Source organism: Cyprinus carpio, chromosome A10 (genome assembly GCF_018340385.1).
Source record: "Cyprinus carpio isolate SPL01 chromosome A10, ASM1834038v1, whole genome shotgun sequence".
Classification (NCBI taxonomy): domain Eukaryota; kingdom Metazoa; phylum Chordata; class Actinopteri; order Cypriniformes; family Cyprinidae; genus Cyprinus; species Cyprinus carpio.
Genome location: NC_056581.1, coordinates 17,008,124 through 17,026,276, shown reverse-complemented (window position 1 = coordinate 17,026,276; position 18,153 = coordinate 17,008,124). Strand labels below are relative to the sequence as shown.

Genomic DNA, 18,153 nt, shown 5'->3' with positions numbered 1-18,153 from the left:
ACTCAATCACACTCTTGAAGTCAACATGTAATAATAATAATAATAATAATAATAATAATAATAATAATAATAATAATAATAATAATAATAATAATAATAATAAAATCTAACTATTTGATGGAATTAAAACAACTTTTTGGCAGACTTCAAGATCCAATCAACTGACTTGTTACTGAGCTTACCTTACTGACCAATCATACCTTAGTTACTGTTGCCATGTGCCATTTTCTACATTTACACATATGGCAGATGCTTTTTTTTCAAAGCAACTTATATTGCATTTAGGATACACATTTTTTATTATTTTATTTTTCTCGGATAAGCTATGGTTAGTTTTAAACACAATTTAATGAAAATTATCCAACAATATGTTTTTTTTAATAATTATGTTATGGCATAATTTAACAATTTCTTTAAAAAAAAGTGGTAGATAAAATGCTTTGCAATGTCAAACCATTCCAACCCACATTAAACAATATCCAAACAATTTTTACCACTTTATGAGCACATTTTTCTCACCATCAAGTTAGCAACAGTAACAATTATTTTAAATTGTAAAAAATTTCATAATTGTACTATTTTTACTGTATTTTTAGACTTCTTTTTTAAAAAACATAAAAACTCTTACCAACCCAAAACCTTTCAAAAGCAGTGCATTTTTTTTTCTTGTTGACTAAATGGTTTAATTTTGCAAATATGTCATATTACTGAAGTAAAACGCTCTCATGTTGAAATTCAACTAATTTCTGCATGTGTGTATTGACTATCAAGGGTCAAAAGAACACTGTGTCATAGTTTAACCTGAAATAATTAACACTGAACACTGTACCAAACACCACACACTTTCCCATCCTAATGCAACCACTCACAATCCCAAAACAACATCCTCGCTCGCACCACAGAATCAAGAGACTGGCAGCAGACGACAGAAACAGAGAGAGGAGGAGAGGAAAGTGGAGGATGAAAGAGAAGAGGATGCGGAGGGAGGTGCAGAAGGATATACCTTGATCCCATCCACTGGGTTATGGATAACAGTGGTCTGAGGCTCCTAAAGAGAAAGAGAGAGAAGAGGAAGAAGAGGAGACAGCAAGATAGAGAGGGAAAAAACAGGAGCAAAATGAGATGGAGGTGAGAGATGGCAAGAATAAAACAAGTGTTAGCAAAAAAAGACGAGAGATGGAGAGAGAGCAGTCTCAGAGTGAGAGAGAGAGAGAGAGAGAGAGAGGAAGAGGAAGAGGAAGTCGATGGAGGTTATTAGTCGCTCTGGTTAAAAGCAGAGGACAGCTGAAGGTCAAAGCCCAACTTCTGAAGCCAATCCAGAGATGTGAACGCATCTAATCCCAGCATAAACACTGCAAATGTACAACGTTTTAAAGAACTTTTGAATACTAAGTTCTTTCATTTAAAAACAAAATGCATAGAAATCACAAAGACATTGTTTGAGGGTAAAATAAGCTTAAAGGACTGTGAAATGTGCTTAACAAAATATGATTATCTCTATCAGAATATCAAAATAGTTCTTACTAACGATGTGTTAACACAACAATGTTCAAGAGAAGTTTTGCTCTTTAAACAATATAAAATGTTGCAATATAAAACCTGCAGCTGAAGCATCCAAAATGGTCCAAAAACGTAACTGAACACTCAAGTCGCACTTAAAATGATATCTGAATATGATTGCATTAGATCAGCGTTTCCCAAACTGGGGTTCATAAAGGAACTTTGTGAGTTTATGAAAAGCTAATCAATTAAATCACAAAAAAGGTCAAATTAAATAAATTAAAGATAAAATAAATAAAAATAAAACGTACAAAAAAAAAGAAGATATAAAATCATCATATGAATATGTTGGAGAACTGTGAACTTTTTAAAGTTTTGTTAAATTATAGAAATGTTAACTTTAAATATCAGTGTATTTATCAACTTAATATTTTAGATCAGCTGACAAATAGTTTGGGAATCCCTGCATTAAGTTTCTAAACTAAACTAAACTAAACTAAACTAAAATAAAATAATATTAAATTAAATAATAAAATAAAATTAAAAACAAAAAATAAAAATAAAACAAAAAAAATATATTAAGTTAAACTAAAAATAATAAAATACATGTTTCAATCTAATGCAATGACATGTAATTTAAATGTGACTCAAATGGCTAAATGCTTTTTGGATCACTGTATCTATCATAAAAAAATTTAATTGTGAGGCTCCGAATAGTTATTTCAAACTAATTTTAACTTACAATAAGGAATCTGGGTTTTCTTAGATGATATAGTACTGGTTTACATCAGACGAGATTAATTACAATAATATAATAGTATAATATTACATAAAAACAAGCAAAAATGCACAGAGACGTACACACAAACACATATATTTAATGAAACATTATAACGGTCATAATGAGATACTAAAATCGTTTAAACACATAGAGCCAACATCTAAGTTTGGTTGGTCTGCCATTGATCCAAACAATGAAAAACACAATGTTCATGCACACACTCAGCACACATCTTTGTGAAAACATGAAACTATCTGACGTTCAAAGCATCACAATTCTTCAAATCTGGATTATAAAAATCATCCACCGTAACATTGACATTGTTTCGATGACAAAGATGAAGATGCGCTTGGACTCAAGTTGCTGACAGACACACAGCATCTACAACAGGTGGCCTGAGACGCTGACACAGACAGACATGTGTGAGACAGGAGAAGGAAGCCAAAGCGACAGACGAGTCGGACGAGAAGATGGAGCGAGAGAGAACAGAGAGGAACAAGGAGGTAAATACCAGAGCAGGAGAAGGGACGTTTCCTTTGGGACTGGTGACTATGCTGTTTTTGGCACTGTTTGACTGTGGCTGTGCAGAACACAAAACAGTGTTAAAGGGTGTCAGTGGGTGTTTCAGGGCGAGATAAGAGAGAAATACAGAGAGAGAGCAGGAGTGATAATGTGTCTGGCAATGAGAGAGAACAGTTCAAAATTACAAAGAAAAACAATAAATAAGAAATTTTAAGAAAATTAGGCTTATTGTTGGGAGCAATCAAATTATTTGCCATATTGACAATTATTTTATGACAACTTAGCACATATCCCCGAAAATTTCGAATGACCATAATGTATCCAAATGTTTTCAGTTTTAATATTTTATTATTTTTAAATAATTATTTATTAAATAATTCATATTATTAAGTAACAGATTAGAAGATAGACCAACAGATAGATGAAACAATAGATTTTTTCCTTTTTTTATAATTGATATATTAACTTAATAATAAATACTGGTAAGTAACTGATTCATTAATTATTAATTTTAATAATAAACAGATCAACAGGATACATGTAGTTGAAACTATGTTTTTGTACTTCACATAATTTTCAAATTATGATTATCATTATCATCAAAAATTATATATATATGATGCAAAAAAAAAAAAAAGAATTACCAATGTGTACAAATAGTTAATTTATATTGTACTGCATTACAGTATTGATAAAAATGTCTTCATTTCTTTAAACAATATAACAACTTTTTTTTTTTTTTTTTTTGCCTGGACAATATCTTTGCAAATTTTGTGTGGTTCACTCTTTTAACATACAATAATTACAATTTATTGCATTGCACTGCTGGAAAATCCAGTTAAAACCAGTGTCTGATAGCTGGTTTCACATGATTTCTATGTGATCCAAGCTTCTCATTTGCTAATCCAGATGGTTACGATAAAGTTGACTTGCTAGGCTGTGTTCATAAAGCTAGTTAATCACCCTGGACCAGCAAAAACCAGCTTTTCTTTTTTGATGATCCAGATGGTTACGGTATAAGTTGAATTGATATGAATAAGCAAACAGAAGTAAGCAAACAGTTCAGAAAACCTCTGCTTGGTCCATTGTTTTTTTTAGAGATAGTTGCAGTAGGAAAGCAGAACTAGAGGAGAGTCCTTATGGATCTACATTGAGTACATTCACAGACAACAGCAGACAGACACACAGACACAAGAAGCAACCACGAAAAGCCCAATACAAAAGACATTTCACACCACAGTCTAAAACCAACACAACAGTCAACACTGACTCGCTACAACCCTACAATAACGTCAAACCCAAAAACACTCCGACCCTCACCTGCGTCTGAGGAGTCATTTAGTGCCATCTGACCCTTTAAATCAACCGCTTGACAATTGAGCAAGAGAAGAATCAATATAGATCATTACAGAGGAAGAGCAGATTTATTTGACATTGCGCATTAAATGACATAAAACCCCAACAAGATGAGCAAATGAATGAATGAGTAAACAAGAGTGCGTTGAGAAAGGGACGGAGGGATAAAGAGATTAGGAATAAATATCATTCTCACCATGTACTGAACGGTGGAGCTGGATTTCCGTTTCTGGGTGGAAAGTGAGTGATGAAGGGATGGAATGAGAGTTAAAATACATGTTATGATGAAGGCTGTGATGAACATTAAACACAGAATCGCAGGCAGGAAGGTTGAGAGAAGGTGCGCGTGTGGGTTTTTGCCAAGAAAGTGAGTTTGTCTGGTGGATAAAAGAGTTTTGATGTGGTTTAATGTACAGAACAGTCCTTAAGTCCTGACAGATAAAATGATTGATAGATAGATTTCTAATTCTACTTCCTGTCCCTTTATTCATCTGTTGTTTCTTTCGCCCTGAGCATGTGTTTGTAAGTGTCTGTAAGAGTTAAATCACACTCATCCACGCGTCCCCTCACAATTCCTCCTGCCGTGATGCTCTTCATCGCACTGCAGCACGAAAGGCAGGACAGTGAGAATACCGGAGCGTGGAAAAGAGAGGGAAATATCAGAATGAAGGAGTGTGGCGAGCCAGTTGCTAAGCAATGAGTGAGGCTTAGTGGAAGCGTCTATTTCTGTCTCCCGGCTCCCTGGGTTCAAACCGCCAGCTATTTTTGGGGCGAGAGCAACATTCTCTCCTGTCGCTGCTCTCACTCACACTCACACTCTGGATCGGGATGATGTAGTGGATCCAGAGCGAGGCGTGGGTGGAGGAATCATGGAATGATTGGCGATGAGAGACAGAAAGTGTCTCATTAGTGCGGCTGACAATCACAGGGCCGATGAAACATCACACCTGCCGGAGCGGCTAATGAGAGTGCCAGATAAAATTAACGATTCCCACTGCAGGTGCAGTTTTGAGTGAACTTGTGGAGGAGATCCTCTCAGCGGCTGACAGGAAGTGAACTCAGCTGAGGACGAGAACACAGTCTGACTGAAATACTGATGTGGGCGGCGCGCCTTGCTGATTCAGACTCAACCGCAGTCAGATACTGAGAGAAAATACAATATGAATGCATATTGGTCACTAAACTACTGTTCAAAACTCTGGGGTCAATAAGATTTTTTTTTTTTTAAAGAAATGCATACTTCTACTCAGCAGAAAGGCATTAAACTGATCAAAAGTGACAGTAAATGTATTTATAATGTTACAAAATATTTCTATTTCAAATAAATTATTTCAGTTAGTGGCCAAGGCAACATTTCAAATTTGAATTCAGTTTAAATTGATGTACTGAAATAAACTGGAAAAACTATTATCAATAAAAAAAAAATTATTTGTGTGTGTGTATATATATATATATATATATATATATAGTATATATATATATATATATATATAATATATATGTGTGTGTGTATGTGTGTGTATATACAAAATAACAAATAACTACCAACCGGGGAAACAAAAATGATTAAAAATTTAACAAAAAAGTATGTATATCAATGCCACATATTTGAGTGTTTTGTGTGCAATTTAAACATTTCTTACCAGCCCCACAACTTTTGCAGTATGCATATGCAGATATTGGTGTTTTTAATCTTTCAATATGAAAGTTATCAGATTTTTTTAATCTTTCTATATGGTAAAGTACTTCTACTTATCATATCAGATTTTTTAATCTTTCTATGAAGTTACAAAAGTAGTAAAACTTCCTAAAAATTAAAATTGATGGCTAGAAAGTGAAAGAAATCTGAAGAGGCTGTGAAGCGAGATCACTCTGCTGCACAAATTTAAAGCATCGTCTTTGAGACTTGGAAACATCCGCATTTATTCAGAACTAAATGTTAGAAACGCGGCATCAGCGCAGGACAGAGTTGCAGGATTTTCCTTGGAGTGCTTTTTAGCGTCGACCTCATAAAAACCTGCACGCTAAAAGATTACTTAACGTATGATTAATACTCAGAGTGGAGGGGATTATTCTCTAGATTAGACTCCATATCCAATCCCTAATAGAGAGCAGTCACAGTTTCATTTCTAATTCTGCGGTGCAACAGAGGTGAAAGCCGACCTTTTTACTCTCTGTCTGTCTGTCTGAGAGGATTATATGTTATCAGAACAAATGAACCTGCAAGTGCACTCTCTCTAACAGCTCATTATGGGTCGGAGGTCAACATCTGTGCGCGTTCACCTGATGCCGCGTGGCACACACCGGGCGGAACCGAGTGCCGGAATGTTCTGATTGCAATGACTGAGCCACTATGGGAAAACTATACAGAGATAATAATCAGATAAGATGCAGATCAGAAATTAAAGAAAGCGCACAAGCTTATACTAGGGCTGGGCGGTGTGACGCAGTAATGGAAGGAATGGGTGAAGTAGTAAAAATTTTGCTAAACTGTGGTGCAATTTGTAAAAAAATCTACATTAGTAACACTGTGGTGCAATTTGTAAAAAATCTGATTTGTGTAATTGTTTTAGTAATGGGTTTGAAAAAGAGAAAAAATTGTATGTATTGTAGTCTAACTGAAAAAGCTGAAGTACTAAAATTACTAAAACTTAAACTGAAATAAAATATAAGCAAAAATATTTTTTAAAGGAAAGGTAATACTGAATAAAATTGAGGAATTAATTTAATGTAACTGTAAATTTCTAAAACTAAAACAAAAAATAAACTAAACTTAACAGAAACTAAAAGACTATTAAATGAAAATTAAAAATTAAAAATAAAATAAGTTAAAGTCAAAGTACTACAATTTAAAAAACCCTAAATATAAATATTTAGAAAGACAAAAACAAATATGAATGACAAAAGCACATAAAATTACTAAAATTTAAACTAAAATATAAAAATAAAAAAATAAAAATAAAATAAATACTATGATAGCTTTTAAATTAAAAATAAATATAAAATCTAACTCATTCAATTATTTATAAATGCAATGACAGACTATAAATTATACTAAAATAACACTGGTTGCAGCATCACAAATAGTCACAGTTGTTCCTAAAAAGGTTATTTTACACCATGTATGGCTCATCCAATCATATTTAAATGCATTACTGGTTTAAATGGTTTCATAATCTTTTAAAAAACTCCATTCACTGAGTTGCAAAAAAACAAATTAGATTCCTTGTAAACCATTTTATTCACTGAATAATCCAAAAATAGGTATTAGTAAGTAGTTATATAATACATAAAACATTTTTGTATTGAATTTCGGGAAAAATGGCTATACTGTGATATACATTGTGTCTGTAATATAATATTATCATGTTATGAAATAAGATTACTATACCGCCCACCACCAGCTTACTTAGTGAAGAACCAATGAATCTAATCTCACAGAATACACACAAACACACACTGCTAGAAAGGACAGAACATGGAGACAAACACTGCAAACGCAAACACACAGATCTGCTTCAGATCAGACACACAGTGGACACCAGAACTTCCAACAAAGGACAAGAAATGTTCAGGAATCTCTCCTCTATCAGAAACTGTGCTTGGCGAATGTGAACAGAAAGAGAAGAAGGTATGAGAAAGGGAGGAAGAAAAAGGAATTAGAGGGGTCTTACCTTGACATCGGCCTTCCTGTTGAGCAGGCTCTTGGCTGCTGCAGACGGGGAGAGAGGAAACGCAAACATCAGCACGTTGGGATGGGAGCAACAGTCAACATTACCGGAGCAATAATGGTGCTCGGCCAAACATGTCACATAACCATCCGAGACAGCTGGGGAAATCCCTCCCGCCCCACATCCAGAGGATTACAGCTGTCTTAAACACTACATGCGGAGTGCATGTCCGCACACGCATCACCACAGGAGCATGGTGCGTTTTGGCGTATGCACGGTGTGGCCCACACTGAAACCTGGTAGAATTAATCATGAAATATGATTGAAATCGAAACTTCTCGTCCAGGAGTGAGGGGTTAGTGACTGCCATGCACACGCAATGCTGGTACACATGCAGAAGAGTGCAAACACACACACACACACACACACACACGGTTACTTAGCTAAATTGAGATATAGCATAGACTTCTGTTGTTTTTATATGATGCAAATTAATAGCTAATAAATATCCATAAAGCAAGGTCAATTTACTTGAAGAGCCAAATTGCATTAGATATTAAGATAATTTTGATTTTTGTTTTGTTTTAAGCATAAATCAAACAAAATTACAAAAAATTACAAAATTGTTTTATGCTTAAAGCAGGATAAAAATGTAAATAAAATAAATATATATGGAAACAGGTCTTCATGTATAGTTATTAAGAATGTTTAATGTTTTATTTATTTATTTATTTATTTATTTTACATCAAATCAAGACAAAAATATGGATTCTTTTTTGAAAAAGTTAAAAACTAGTGTTAAACTAACCTAAACCCTAATTCTGTCCCTAATCCCCCCTCCCACCCCATTTTTAGGATTGAAAAACATTTACACGATTATTACAGTTTTAAATAATTGCCTTTTATTTGAAAATATATTTTGAAATATTTTTAAATTATTTCTATGATTAAGATTTCTGTTATTTTCATATAAAACAAATTCATAACTAGTAAATATCCATAAAACAAATCAATTTACTTAAAAAGTCAAACTGCATTAGTTAAAGTATTCTGTTTTTTTTCCTTTGTTTTTAAGCATAGACCTAGCAAAATTACATGAGCTTTATGCTCAGAATAAGATAAAAATATATTATACAATATTTACGTTTATTTTAATTTAATTTAATGCATGCTTGCTGAAAGAAAGTATTAATTTATTTTAAAAAAACAACTAACCACAAACATTTTAACGGTAGTGTATATTAGTCACTTTATTTATAAATATTTTTTTTCTACCTCCAAAAGGCAGGTTGTGTCAGATTTAGCTGAACAAAGCCACAAACACACACACACTGCAGTTAAAGCAGGATACATTCAAATATTCTGTTCATGTGGCGGCAAGGACCTGCACAATGCTGCATTTTCTTGCCACAAATGAGAATGTTGATGTTTGTCAAAGTGAATAAAAACCGTCCAAGACAACTTCTCAAATGAAATGAAGCCTGCAAATACTATATGAACTTTAAATCTTCTCTGCAATGGCAACACAGAAAGAAATATTCTTAGCGTTTCTATGCGTTAAAGTCCCCTGACTTTATTCATCCGTGCAGATAAGGGCAAGGTGTTGTGTGCAGGAAGGATTGAGAAAGAGAGAAAAAGAGAGAGAATCTTACCTTGACACAAATGTTAGAGGCAGAGAAGAATGGAGAGAAGGAAAGATTAAGAAAGAATAGATTAAGAGACAGAGATCAGCACGGCTTCATCTGGAGTGTGTTTGTCTGGACGAGGGCAGGGGGTTCAAATGTGTGTTTCTTAACTGATGTATAACAAAGATTATGTTCCCTCTTTGGTTTTATTTTTCAAATCATCATCTTGTGCCATTTTCAAGCCTTTTCCTCCATGACACAATTGTAGTGACACCTAGAGGTGGCAACAAACTTGATTCACCTAAAACACCTGAGACACACACACAAAACACTGCAAAGGCACGGAGGAGAAATGCAGAGACAGGCATCTGTGGGGAATAAAAAAAAGAATCTACAAAACTTTCAGAAAAATTCTGACCGCTAGGAATTAATTTAACATTGTGAAGCAGTGCACTATGGGTAAACCAGGTCACAAGTGTTACAGAAGCACTGCTGTCCAATGCGTTATAATAATTATCAATCAAAATCTCACACAAGTATAAACAGACTAGACTAGTCTTGGACTGAAATGAAAGTGCCTTACTTAAGGAATATTGGAGGCTATATTTATTTTAATGTTCGTGGATCGTATTTGAAGCATGCTGTTGATTTTGCTACAAAAAAAGTTTACCCTCAATGTGAATAAATGGTTACAAAATGTGGTTACAGAAAATAATGGTATAGTTTACCCAAAAATGTATATTCTGTCATCATTTACTCAACCTCATGTTGTTCCAAACATGTAAGCATTTCTTTGTTCTGTTCAACACAAAAGACGATATTTTGAAGAATGCTTTTCATTTTCAGTTTCAGGTCCCATTGACTTCCATTGTATGGACAAAAAAATACTATAGAAGTCAATGGAACCCAAAACTCTTTTATGTTCCACAGAAGAAAGAGTCATACAGTTTGGAATGACATGGGAGTGAGTATTTTTGAATGGACTACCTAGAAAATAATCTGTGGCAATCAACAAGAGTCCACAGGCATTAAGCTCAAAATATGCTAATAATATTAATTCAATCATCACTGAAAACCTGCTGCATGCATGCTGGAATCAGCCAAGAGTACAAGTGCCAGATCACTGCAAACAATCCTAGAATCTAGTGCTGAAAGGACATTGAACCCCCTTTCCTGAACACACAGGTTTAAGACACATGCACTCGGATCGGATCAGATCACATCAGGCTTCTCCTGCGCCAGGAGACATGCGTGTGCTCTCGTGCAATGTTCAGTCATCAGCAGGCAGGCAAGAGAAAGAGAGAGAAACCTACAATTAAGAAATCTGACACACAAAAGAAACCCAAGGGGAGAAGAAAGAGGCAGAACACTGAAGGATGGATGGATGGATGGATGGAGCAAGCGGAGATGTAGAGGAGAGAGAAAGTGAGTGCAAATAGAAAGAAGAAGAGACAGAAGGAGAAGGAGAGAGAGAGAGAGAGAGAGAGAGAGAGAATAAAGGGACCCTGTCGGAAAATCCAACTAAAACCAGCTGCTGATATTGGCACTTTGAATCTGATGGGCCGTCTGCTGCGCTATTTATGTTCAGGAAGCATCGATTTTAGATTTACCTGCACATAAACATCACATTACACCAAAATGAGCTGTGGCAGATGGTCTTTTTCTATCTAAATCTGCAGTCACACTAGACTTTGTGCCCTATTCACTTCTATTCATATCCACGTGAGATGAGAAACCATGAAAGTTCAGTTTAAACAACACTAGACCTGCATATAATCAACATAGAGAGACTATATTGGCCTAAGCTTGACATTAAATGACATCTGCTTGTTTATATGTTTGGTGGGGCCTGGTTTTGATCTGGTGGATGATTATGGTCAAGCTGGTTAGAACTGGTAACCGCTTTAGCCTGACAACATGCCAGTGACCACATTCGAAAACCCCCAGCTTGACTGCCTTAAACTGATATGACCTGTTTTTTTCCAGCAGGGGAGAGATGATTTTGTGGGGTGTTTTCACACTGATCATGATTTGCAGCAAAATGAGGAGAAGTCATTTATTTTTTATTAAAATCTGACGATTTCAGTAGAAACTAATTGCGATGTGATCTGGCCATATTTAGTGATGAAAAAAAGCTATTTTTACTTAATGCAAATAAGAGTAGCAATTACTAATAGAAGCGAGTAATTCCACCATTTATCATACAGTAATATTGTGAAATACTTTTTACAATTTAAAATAACTGGTTTCTGTTTGAATATATTGTAAAATGTAATTTATTTCTGTGACGTAAAGCTGGATTTCCAGCATCATTACTCCAGTCTTCAATGTCACATGATCCTTCAGAAATCATTTGAATATGCTGATTTGCTGCTTAAGAAACATTTCATATTATTAACAATGTTGAAGTTTGTTTCATGCATTAATAATCATTAATCTTGTTTTTGATTTGATGGATTATGCACTGCTGCAATTACAACAGTTTGAACGACTCCACAATCAACAATACGGCTGGTGACCTGCAGCGACCTGCACAAGGTGACCTGCAGCGATGCATATCACAGCCAGTGTGAACGGGGCTTTAAGAAAACCGCAAGAGAGAGAGAGATGGAGAGGAAAAAGAGAGCTAGAAATAAAGAGAAAAGGGAGATCTAACGGCCATTCTCAAAGTCAGCCAGCGGCGTCTACAGCGCTGAACATGAGACCGCTGTAACTGTGTCATGCTCCAAGCTCCATGCTGAATATGAATCATGAGAAGTAGAACATGGAGCAGAGAGGATGATGGATGGAGGATGGGGTGAGACGTGAGGGACGAGGGCTACCTTGTTCCACCAGACTGGTGGTGGTACCGGCTGCAGCGGCGGCCGCAGAGACGCTGGCGGGTGCCGTGGTCTGCCTGCCCACTGCCAGACACACACAGACACACACATATGCCCATCGTGCCGTAGACTACTGGTTCTCAACTGGTATGCCAACACAGCATCAAAATTGTTTAGTGCACAAAAATGTCCTGAAAACATCTATGGCCTATTTCATCAAGCATGTTTCACACCCTAACCATCCTAACCACATACGACATTATACCGCGATTCACGATAAAAGGCATCTTTTCCATGTTTTTTGTCCTACCCAGCCGCTGGAACAACAGCATACAAACTATGACAATGATTATCTCAGGTACTGATCATGTGCTTTATTTAATATTAAAAGTGTGATTTTGAATATCATTTTGCATGATCTTTAAAGCCATACTAAAAGCAACAACGGTAATTTACCTCAGATCTTGACAATAGATGAAAGAACATAGAACATTAAACCTGTAAACTCAATGTAAATAAACAAATGTTTTCCATGGCAAAGACTATCAGTCACTCAGTATGAATATTTAATGATGATAAACACTAATATTTATTAATTAGTTTATGTATCCATTTCATCGTGAGAGCAGTACACTTGCAGAGAGACTATGCTACTTGACATCGATTACAAATCCTGCTGATGCATATGAATCAGTCTTGAAACATGGATTTTTTTTAAACCAAAGATTCATATTTGTTATATTTAGTTTATATATATATATATATACACTGCATTACACATAAGAAATTATATATATCTATATCTATATATATATACATTTTAAAACTGCTAAACTCACGTGTTTTCTTTTAAACTCTTTGTGAACCTGTATAAATTATTAATTAAAGAAATTCAATTGATTCACTTGCATTAATATAGTCAGATATTTTCTTTCAGCTGCCTTTTCACTCTGAATTTGAAACTCTGAATTAACCCCTTAGATGACAAAGAATGTTTTTGGTGAACCTGCTAAACTAAACTGGGTTGGATTTGGTTGTTTTTGTCAACTCTTCTGTGAAACTCAGAGCAGGTGATACGCAACCTGTCTAATTTTAACTTCTACCAAGTGACATGAATTTTAACCAAAATAACGCCAACCTTTTACATTGCATTAAATTTTAGGTCATGGCCCACCAGTTGAGAACCACTGCTGTAGACATTGAGGGAGAAACCAAAGGATAGAGCAGTCTGTTAGCATGGAGAGAGTTAGCCAGAAACACAAGCCGCTGTCTGCAACCAGAGAGGGATTCTGAGAGTCCATAACAGTAGGTGGCATAATCATATAATAAGGTTTCCCCTGTCACTCTGGAATAAAGAAAAGGCTCATTTTCTTGTCAAGCTCTCCTCGGGAAGCCACTTTCTCCTATCAGCGGGGAACACGCCGCTTTCGCCAGCGCCAATCTACACCATGGCAAAACAGAGCAAAGTTATTTGGGGGTTGGAGTTTTGATGTTGTGAGAAGGCAGCAGAAATACAGAGGGGGAAAAAATATAGAATAGGTGATAAAAAGGACAAACAGAAAAAAAGCTCTCATCAAACATTAAAGGGGCTATATCGCAGAAAACATGAATTTACTTGTTCTTCTTAAATTAAAAAAATGGTCAATCTGCAAAAACATTCACCCACATTTACTCTATTCAAACAAACATACAGCACAAACAATATTCTCAGATTCACAAACAAATGGCTCACTGAGTTACTGGTCTGAATCAGTCTAATGAGTTGTATTCATCAGAGCGGTTACTAAAATAATACTGGAGTATTTTACTTAAGGGATGTTTATATGATGTGTAGTTAAAGACGTATGCTAACAAAACAGTTCAAAACTGTATTTTACTTTAACAAAAAATAGGTACCAAGGAATATTTGTTGATTATAACTGTCTTAATAACAGAACTTGGCAATTTCATAGTAGAGAAGAGAAAAAAAAATAATATTTAATTTTAATATTTAACTTTATAATATAATTTATATATTTATTTTATTTTATATAAATAAATAAAAATATATTTTGTGTATTATAATATAAAATACAAATATAAAAATGATAGAAAATATATATAAAAATATGAAAGGATGTAAATATCTTAATATAATGGATTTAAAAAGGCAATTCAAATTTTTTATTTATTTTATTATTTTTTAATCATAGTGAATTTCTCTACTTAAACGTTTTCTACCATGAAATAGCCAAGGCGGACAACTGAAGTGTGTCCTTTTTTGATAATACATTTTTTCCCCCTATCCAAACACCCCATAAAGGGCACCTTCAAAATGACCTAAATAAATACATAAAAATAAAGACATTACTACATTGAGAAATTTTAAGTGTGAATGCCTAACTTGGATGGGGCATTGTTGAAGAGGGTATTAAATAGTCATGAAAAATTAAATTACTTCAAAAAGAAAAAAGAAAATGTCCCTTTTAAAAAAGAGGCCTAATAAAGAATAAGGGAATGACATACGAGGGCAAGTGCGTGGAGTGATGCTCGGACACTCCCACGCCTCCTCTACCACTGAGTCACCCTGCGGGACGAGGTAATTACAGTAATGAGAGCAGAGAGAGGACGGCTGACGAGCACATCTAAAACGCTCCTCAAACAGGAACACTGTTGCTTCCGCCCACCAGCCTGCTGTTGAAGTGCGAGCGAGTGAGAGTGTGTGTGTGTGTGTGTGTGTCGGGATGTGAGAGAGCAGATGCTTCAATACAGCAGAAATAAATCACATGTTATTATAAACACCAGTTCTCACACGTGGCGTTTGGCACAGGAGCAAACATCCAGAATTCTTGTTCCCTCCAGACAAGCCGTACGCGGCCCGCTGTTCACAAACACCACACACTTCCTATAGAACCGCTCGTCTCTGAATCAATCTGTCAGGACACTCTGAATGTCCAGCTGCTCTTAAAATCAAACTGTCCGATAAGAAACAGCATATCGCTCCCTTAGCTGTGACATTTCTTGTCTGATGCTTCAAAGCATAAAGCAGAATTTATTAATAGAATTAATATTTAGCTTTGAGATCACTTAAAGAGAGAGTTCACCTAAAAATGACAACCCCGTCAGCATTTGCTCAGCCTCATGCTGAACCAAACCGTATGATTTCTTTCCCATCATCAAACACAGAAGATGTCACGCAGAATACTGAATGTGCTCTTTTTAAAAAAGTGAATGGTGATCATCTGTCAAGGTCCAATAACAATACAATAAAAGCACCATAACAGCACTTCATTTGACTTGTGCACTATATTTCAAGTCTTTTGAATCCATATAATAGCTTGTGTTAGGAAAAAAGCTTTTACTCTCACACAAAGCAATCGTTTGGCTTCAAAAGTTGTATGGACTAATTTTATGGAGTTCTGTAATCAGTCACCATTCACTTGCATTTTATGGAAATTGCATCATTATATGGAAGAAAAAGAACCATACTGGTTTGGTATGACATGATGGAGAGTCAGTGTTGTTAACTAAAACTATTAAAAATTGTTTTCAGTAATTAAAACAAAACAGGAAAAAAAGAAAAAGTAAATATTAGACAAAAAAAATCTTAAAACTTAAAAAAACTTGAAAATTTAAATTAAAAAAGCTTAAGTATAATAACTGAAATAAAAATAAATTAAAGCTAAAAAGAAATAAAAACAAAAATCAATAAAAATGACAAAAGCACAAAATTACTAAATCATAAACTAAAATTACTAAATTATAAACCAAATTTAAAAATGAAAACTGAAAATATAAAAATAAATGCTATAATACTTTAATAGTACATGAATAATACTAAAATATCACTGTTAAGAGTTTGTGTTGATGCTTTTAGAATAAAAGTCTGATTCATTTAATGATTGGTGGTTTTGATTACTCTACTCAAGAAGTCAAAGAGTTCAGCATATCTTTGATTTGTCTTTCAAGACAGTGTCTATGCAAAGAGTTTGACGTGAACTTACCAGAGAAATTGCGCGACACCAGCATGGTGGTCAATATCGCACCCTAAATGCAAGAAAAAGATGGTAACGTGAACAGATGCATCAAGCGGTGGGTTTCAGACACATACAGATGAAATGACTCCAGTTGCAAGTATAACGACTTTTAAAAGAGACATCAGCAGACCTTGAGTTTCCTTCTTGCGTTGAACTTCTTCAGGCACTCGACTGTTTCCTGTCTGTGCATCATGGACGCCACAGTGGAGCGTTGCTGCAGGAAAGAGAGGAATCAGATTATTGATAGTATAGTGTTGTTTTGATGCTAAGTCAATATGAAACTAAAACCGATCCTATTTACATTTTTACTTATTGTGAACAGGTATATTTAAAAGAAAGGGGGGAATAATGAAGCTCTGCCACATTTTATATTGTGAACATTTTGTTTTATCATGAAACATATCATCATGGGTCACAAACGTCCTTTCATTTTGACTTGTTGAAGTGTATGTGATCTAGTGTATGTTGGTATTTTGGGCTGGTAATACTTACGCAGACCCACGGGTGTTTAAGAGCCTCCTGGGCCGTGATTCTCTTGGCTGGATTGATGGTCAACATCTGATTGATGAGGTTTTTGGCCTCAGGGGTGACCGTGTCCCACTCTGGCGAGGGGAACTACAGGAAACATGGGAACACGGTTATATTTTGACTCAAGTTGTGCTGTAAGAGTGAAATCACAAGGGGACTCACGTCATAAGCCCCGGCTTTGATCTGCTGGTAGAGTTTGTGCTGGTCTTCATCCCAAAACGGAGGATATCCCACCAGCAGAATATACAGGATGACTCCTGCAATCACATTATAGACGTCTCACTTCTAACAGATTCCATGCCGTTCTTTGTGTGTCTAAAGCAGACATTTAAATGCAATAATAAATGTAATAATAAATGCACATATAAAAGAAACATATGCATGCATACATAAACACAAACACAAAATTCTATTATATAAAAAATATAAACTTAAATACCAAATGTTATCAAAACAGCTACACTTTCAATGATGTCCAAGTTTATTTCTTTATAGAATTTATCTCATATAATTTCCACAATTTATAATTTATAAAATAATATAAATCTATTTTAATAAACAACATATAAATAATATAAATATATATAAAAAATGTCAATTGTATTGTTTAATTATATAGAGAAACATACTATAAATATAAACTAAAATGGCAAAAGTTATCAAAACAGCTGAAATCGCTTAGCACACTTGACTTGAAGTCTAATTTGTAAATAAATAATTGTTTTGAGCTGGTTCTTTGTAATAACACAAAATACACAACCGCTCAAAAGTTTGGGGTCAGTACTTTTTTTTTCTTTCTTTCTTGATGTGTTAAATTGCTAAAAGTGATAATGAAGACTTATATTGTTAGAAAAGACTTTGATTTTAAATAAATGCTTTTTTCAGTACTTCTTTTTATTCATCAATAAATGTTTAGTGGAAAAAATTTTTAAGTTTTTAAAATAATTATTAAGCAGTATTAGTGTTTTTATAATTTATAATTATTCTGTATGTTTTTTAATAATTTTAATTGATTAATTATATTGAGAAGTAATGAACTGGTTCAAATGAATAATTCATTCACAAACTAGAGTTGAATGAATCATTCTTTAAATGAGTTCTTTGTTATAACTCAGCATTTGTGAATCATCTGACTGTAAGACAGAAATTTGTTTTCAGATTAAAACTGCCAGGTGGGTTCAAGATTGCTGCTAAAAGTCACAGGGCATGGTGAAAAATAGTTTAAATGAACTAAACATTTATTTTGTGACAACAAACATAAAATGGCGAACAATTTTGAGTGTTGCATTTTGAGAATGACTCGTATGAATCCATGAACTGCTTCACTGATATACA

At 34.6% G+C, this 18,153-nt stretch overlaps 1 protein-coding gene across 50 annotated transcripts in view; it reads right to left on the bottom strand.

The window, feature by feature from the left end:
- Positions 1–18,153, bottom strand: part of LOC109062978 (calcium/calmodulin-dependent protein kinase type II subunit beta) — a 62,657-nt gene that overhangs the window by 14,008 nt on the left and 30,496 nt on the right. For 5 of the 50 annotated variants that reach the window (XM_042765477.1, XM_042765476.1, XM_042765506.1 and 2 more), the window contains exons 9-16: positions 16,981–17,075; positions 16,783–16,905; positions 16,421–16,504; positions 16,258–16,300; positions 12,278–12,358; positions 7,834–7,871; positions 2,793–2,861; positions 1,004–1,048 (exon numbers count right to left, since the gene is read on the bottom strand). In XM_042765477.1, the coding sequence (XP_042621411.1) occupies positions 1,004–1,048; positions 2,793–2,861; positions 7,834–7,871; positions 12,278–12,358; positions 16,258–16,300; positions 16,421–16,504; positions 16,783–16,905; positions 16,981–17,075 (578 nt within the window). Of the gene's footprint in view, positions 1–1,003; positions 1,049–2,792; positions 2,862–4,355; positions 4,389–7,833; positions 7,872–12,277; positions 12,359–16,257; positions 16,301–16,420; positions 16,505–16,782; positions 16,906–16,980; positions 17,076–18,153 lie in introns of all 50 variants that reach the window. The other 45 variants (XM_042765487.1, XM_042765484.1, XM_042765500.1 and 42 more) reach the window with 19 other exon arrangements.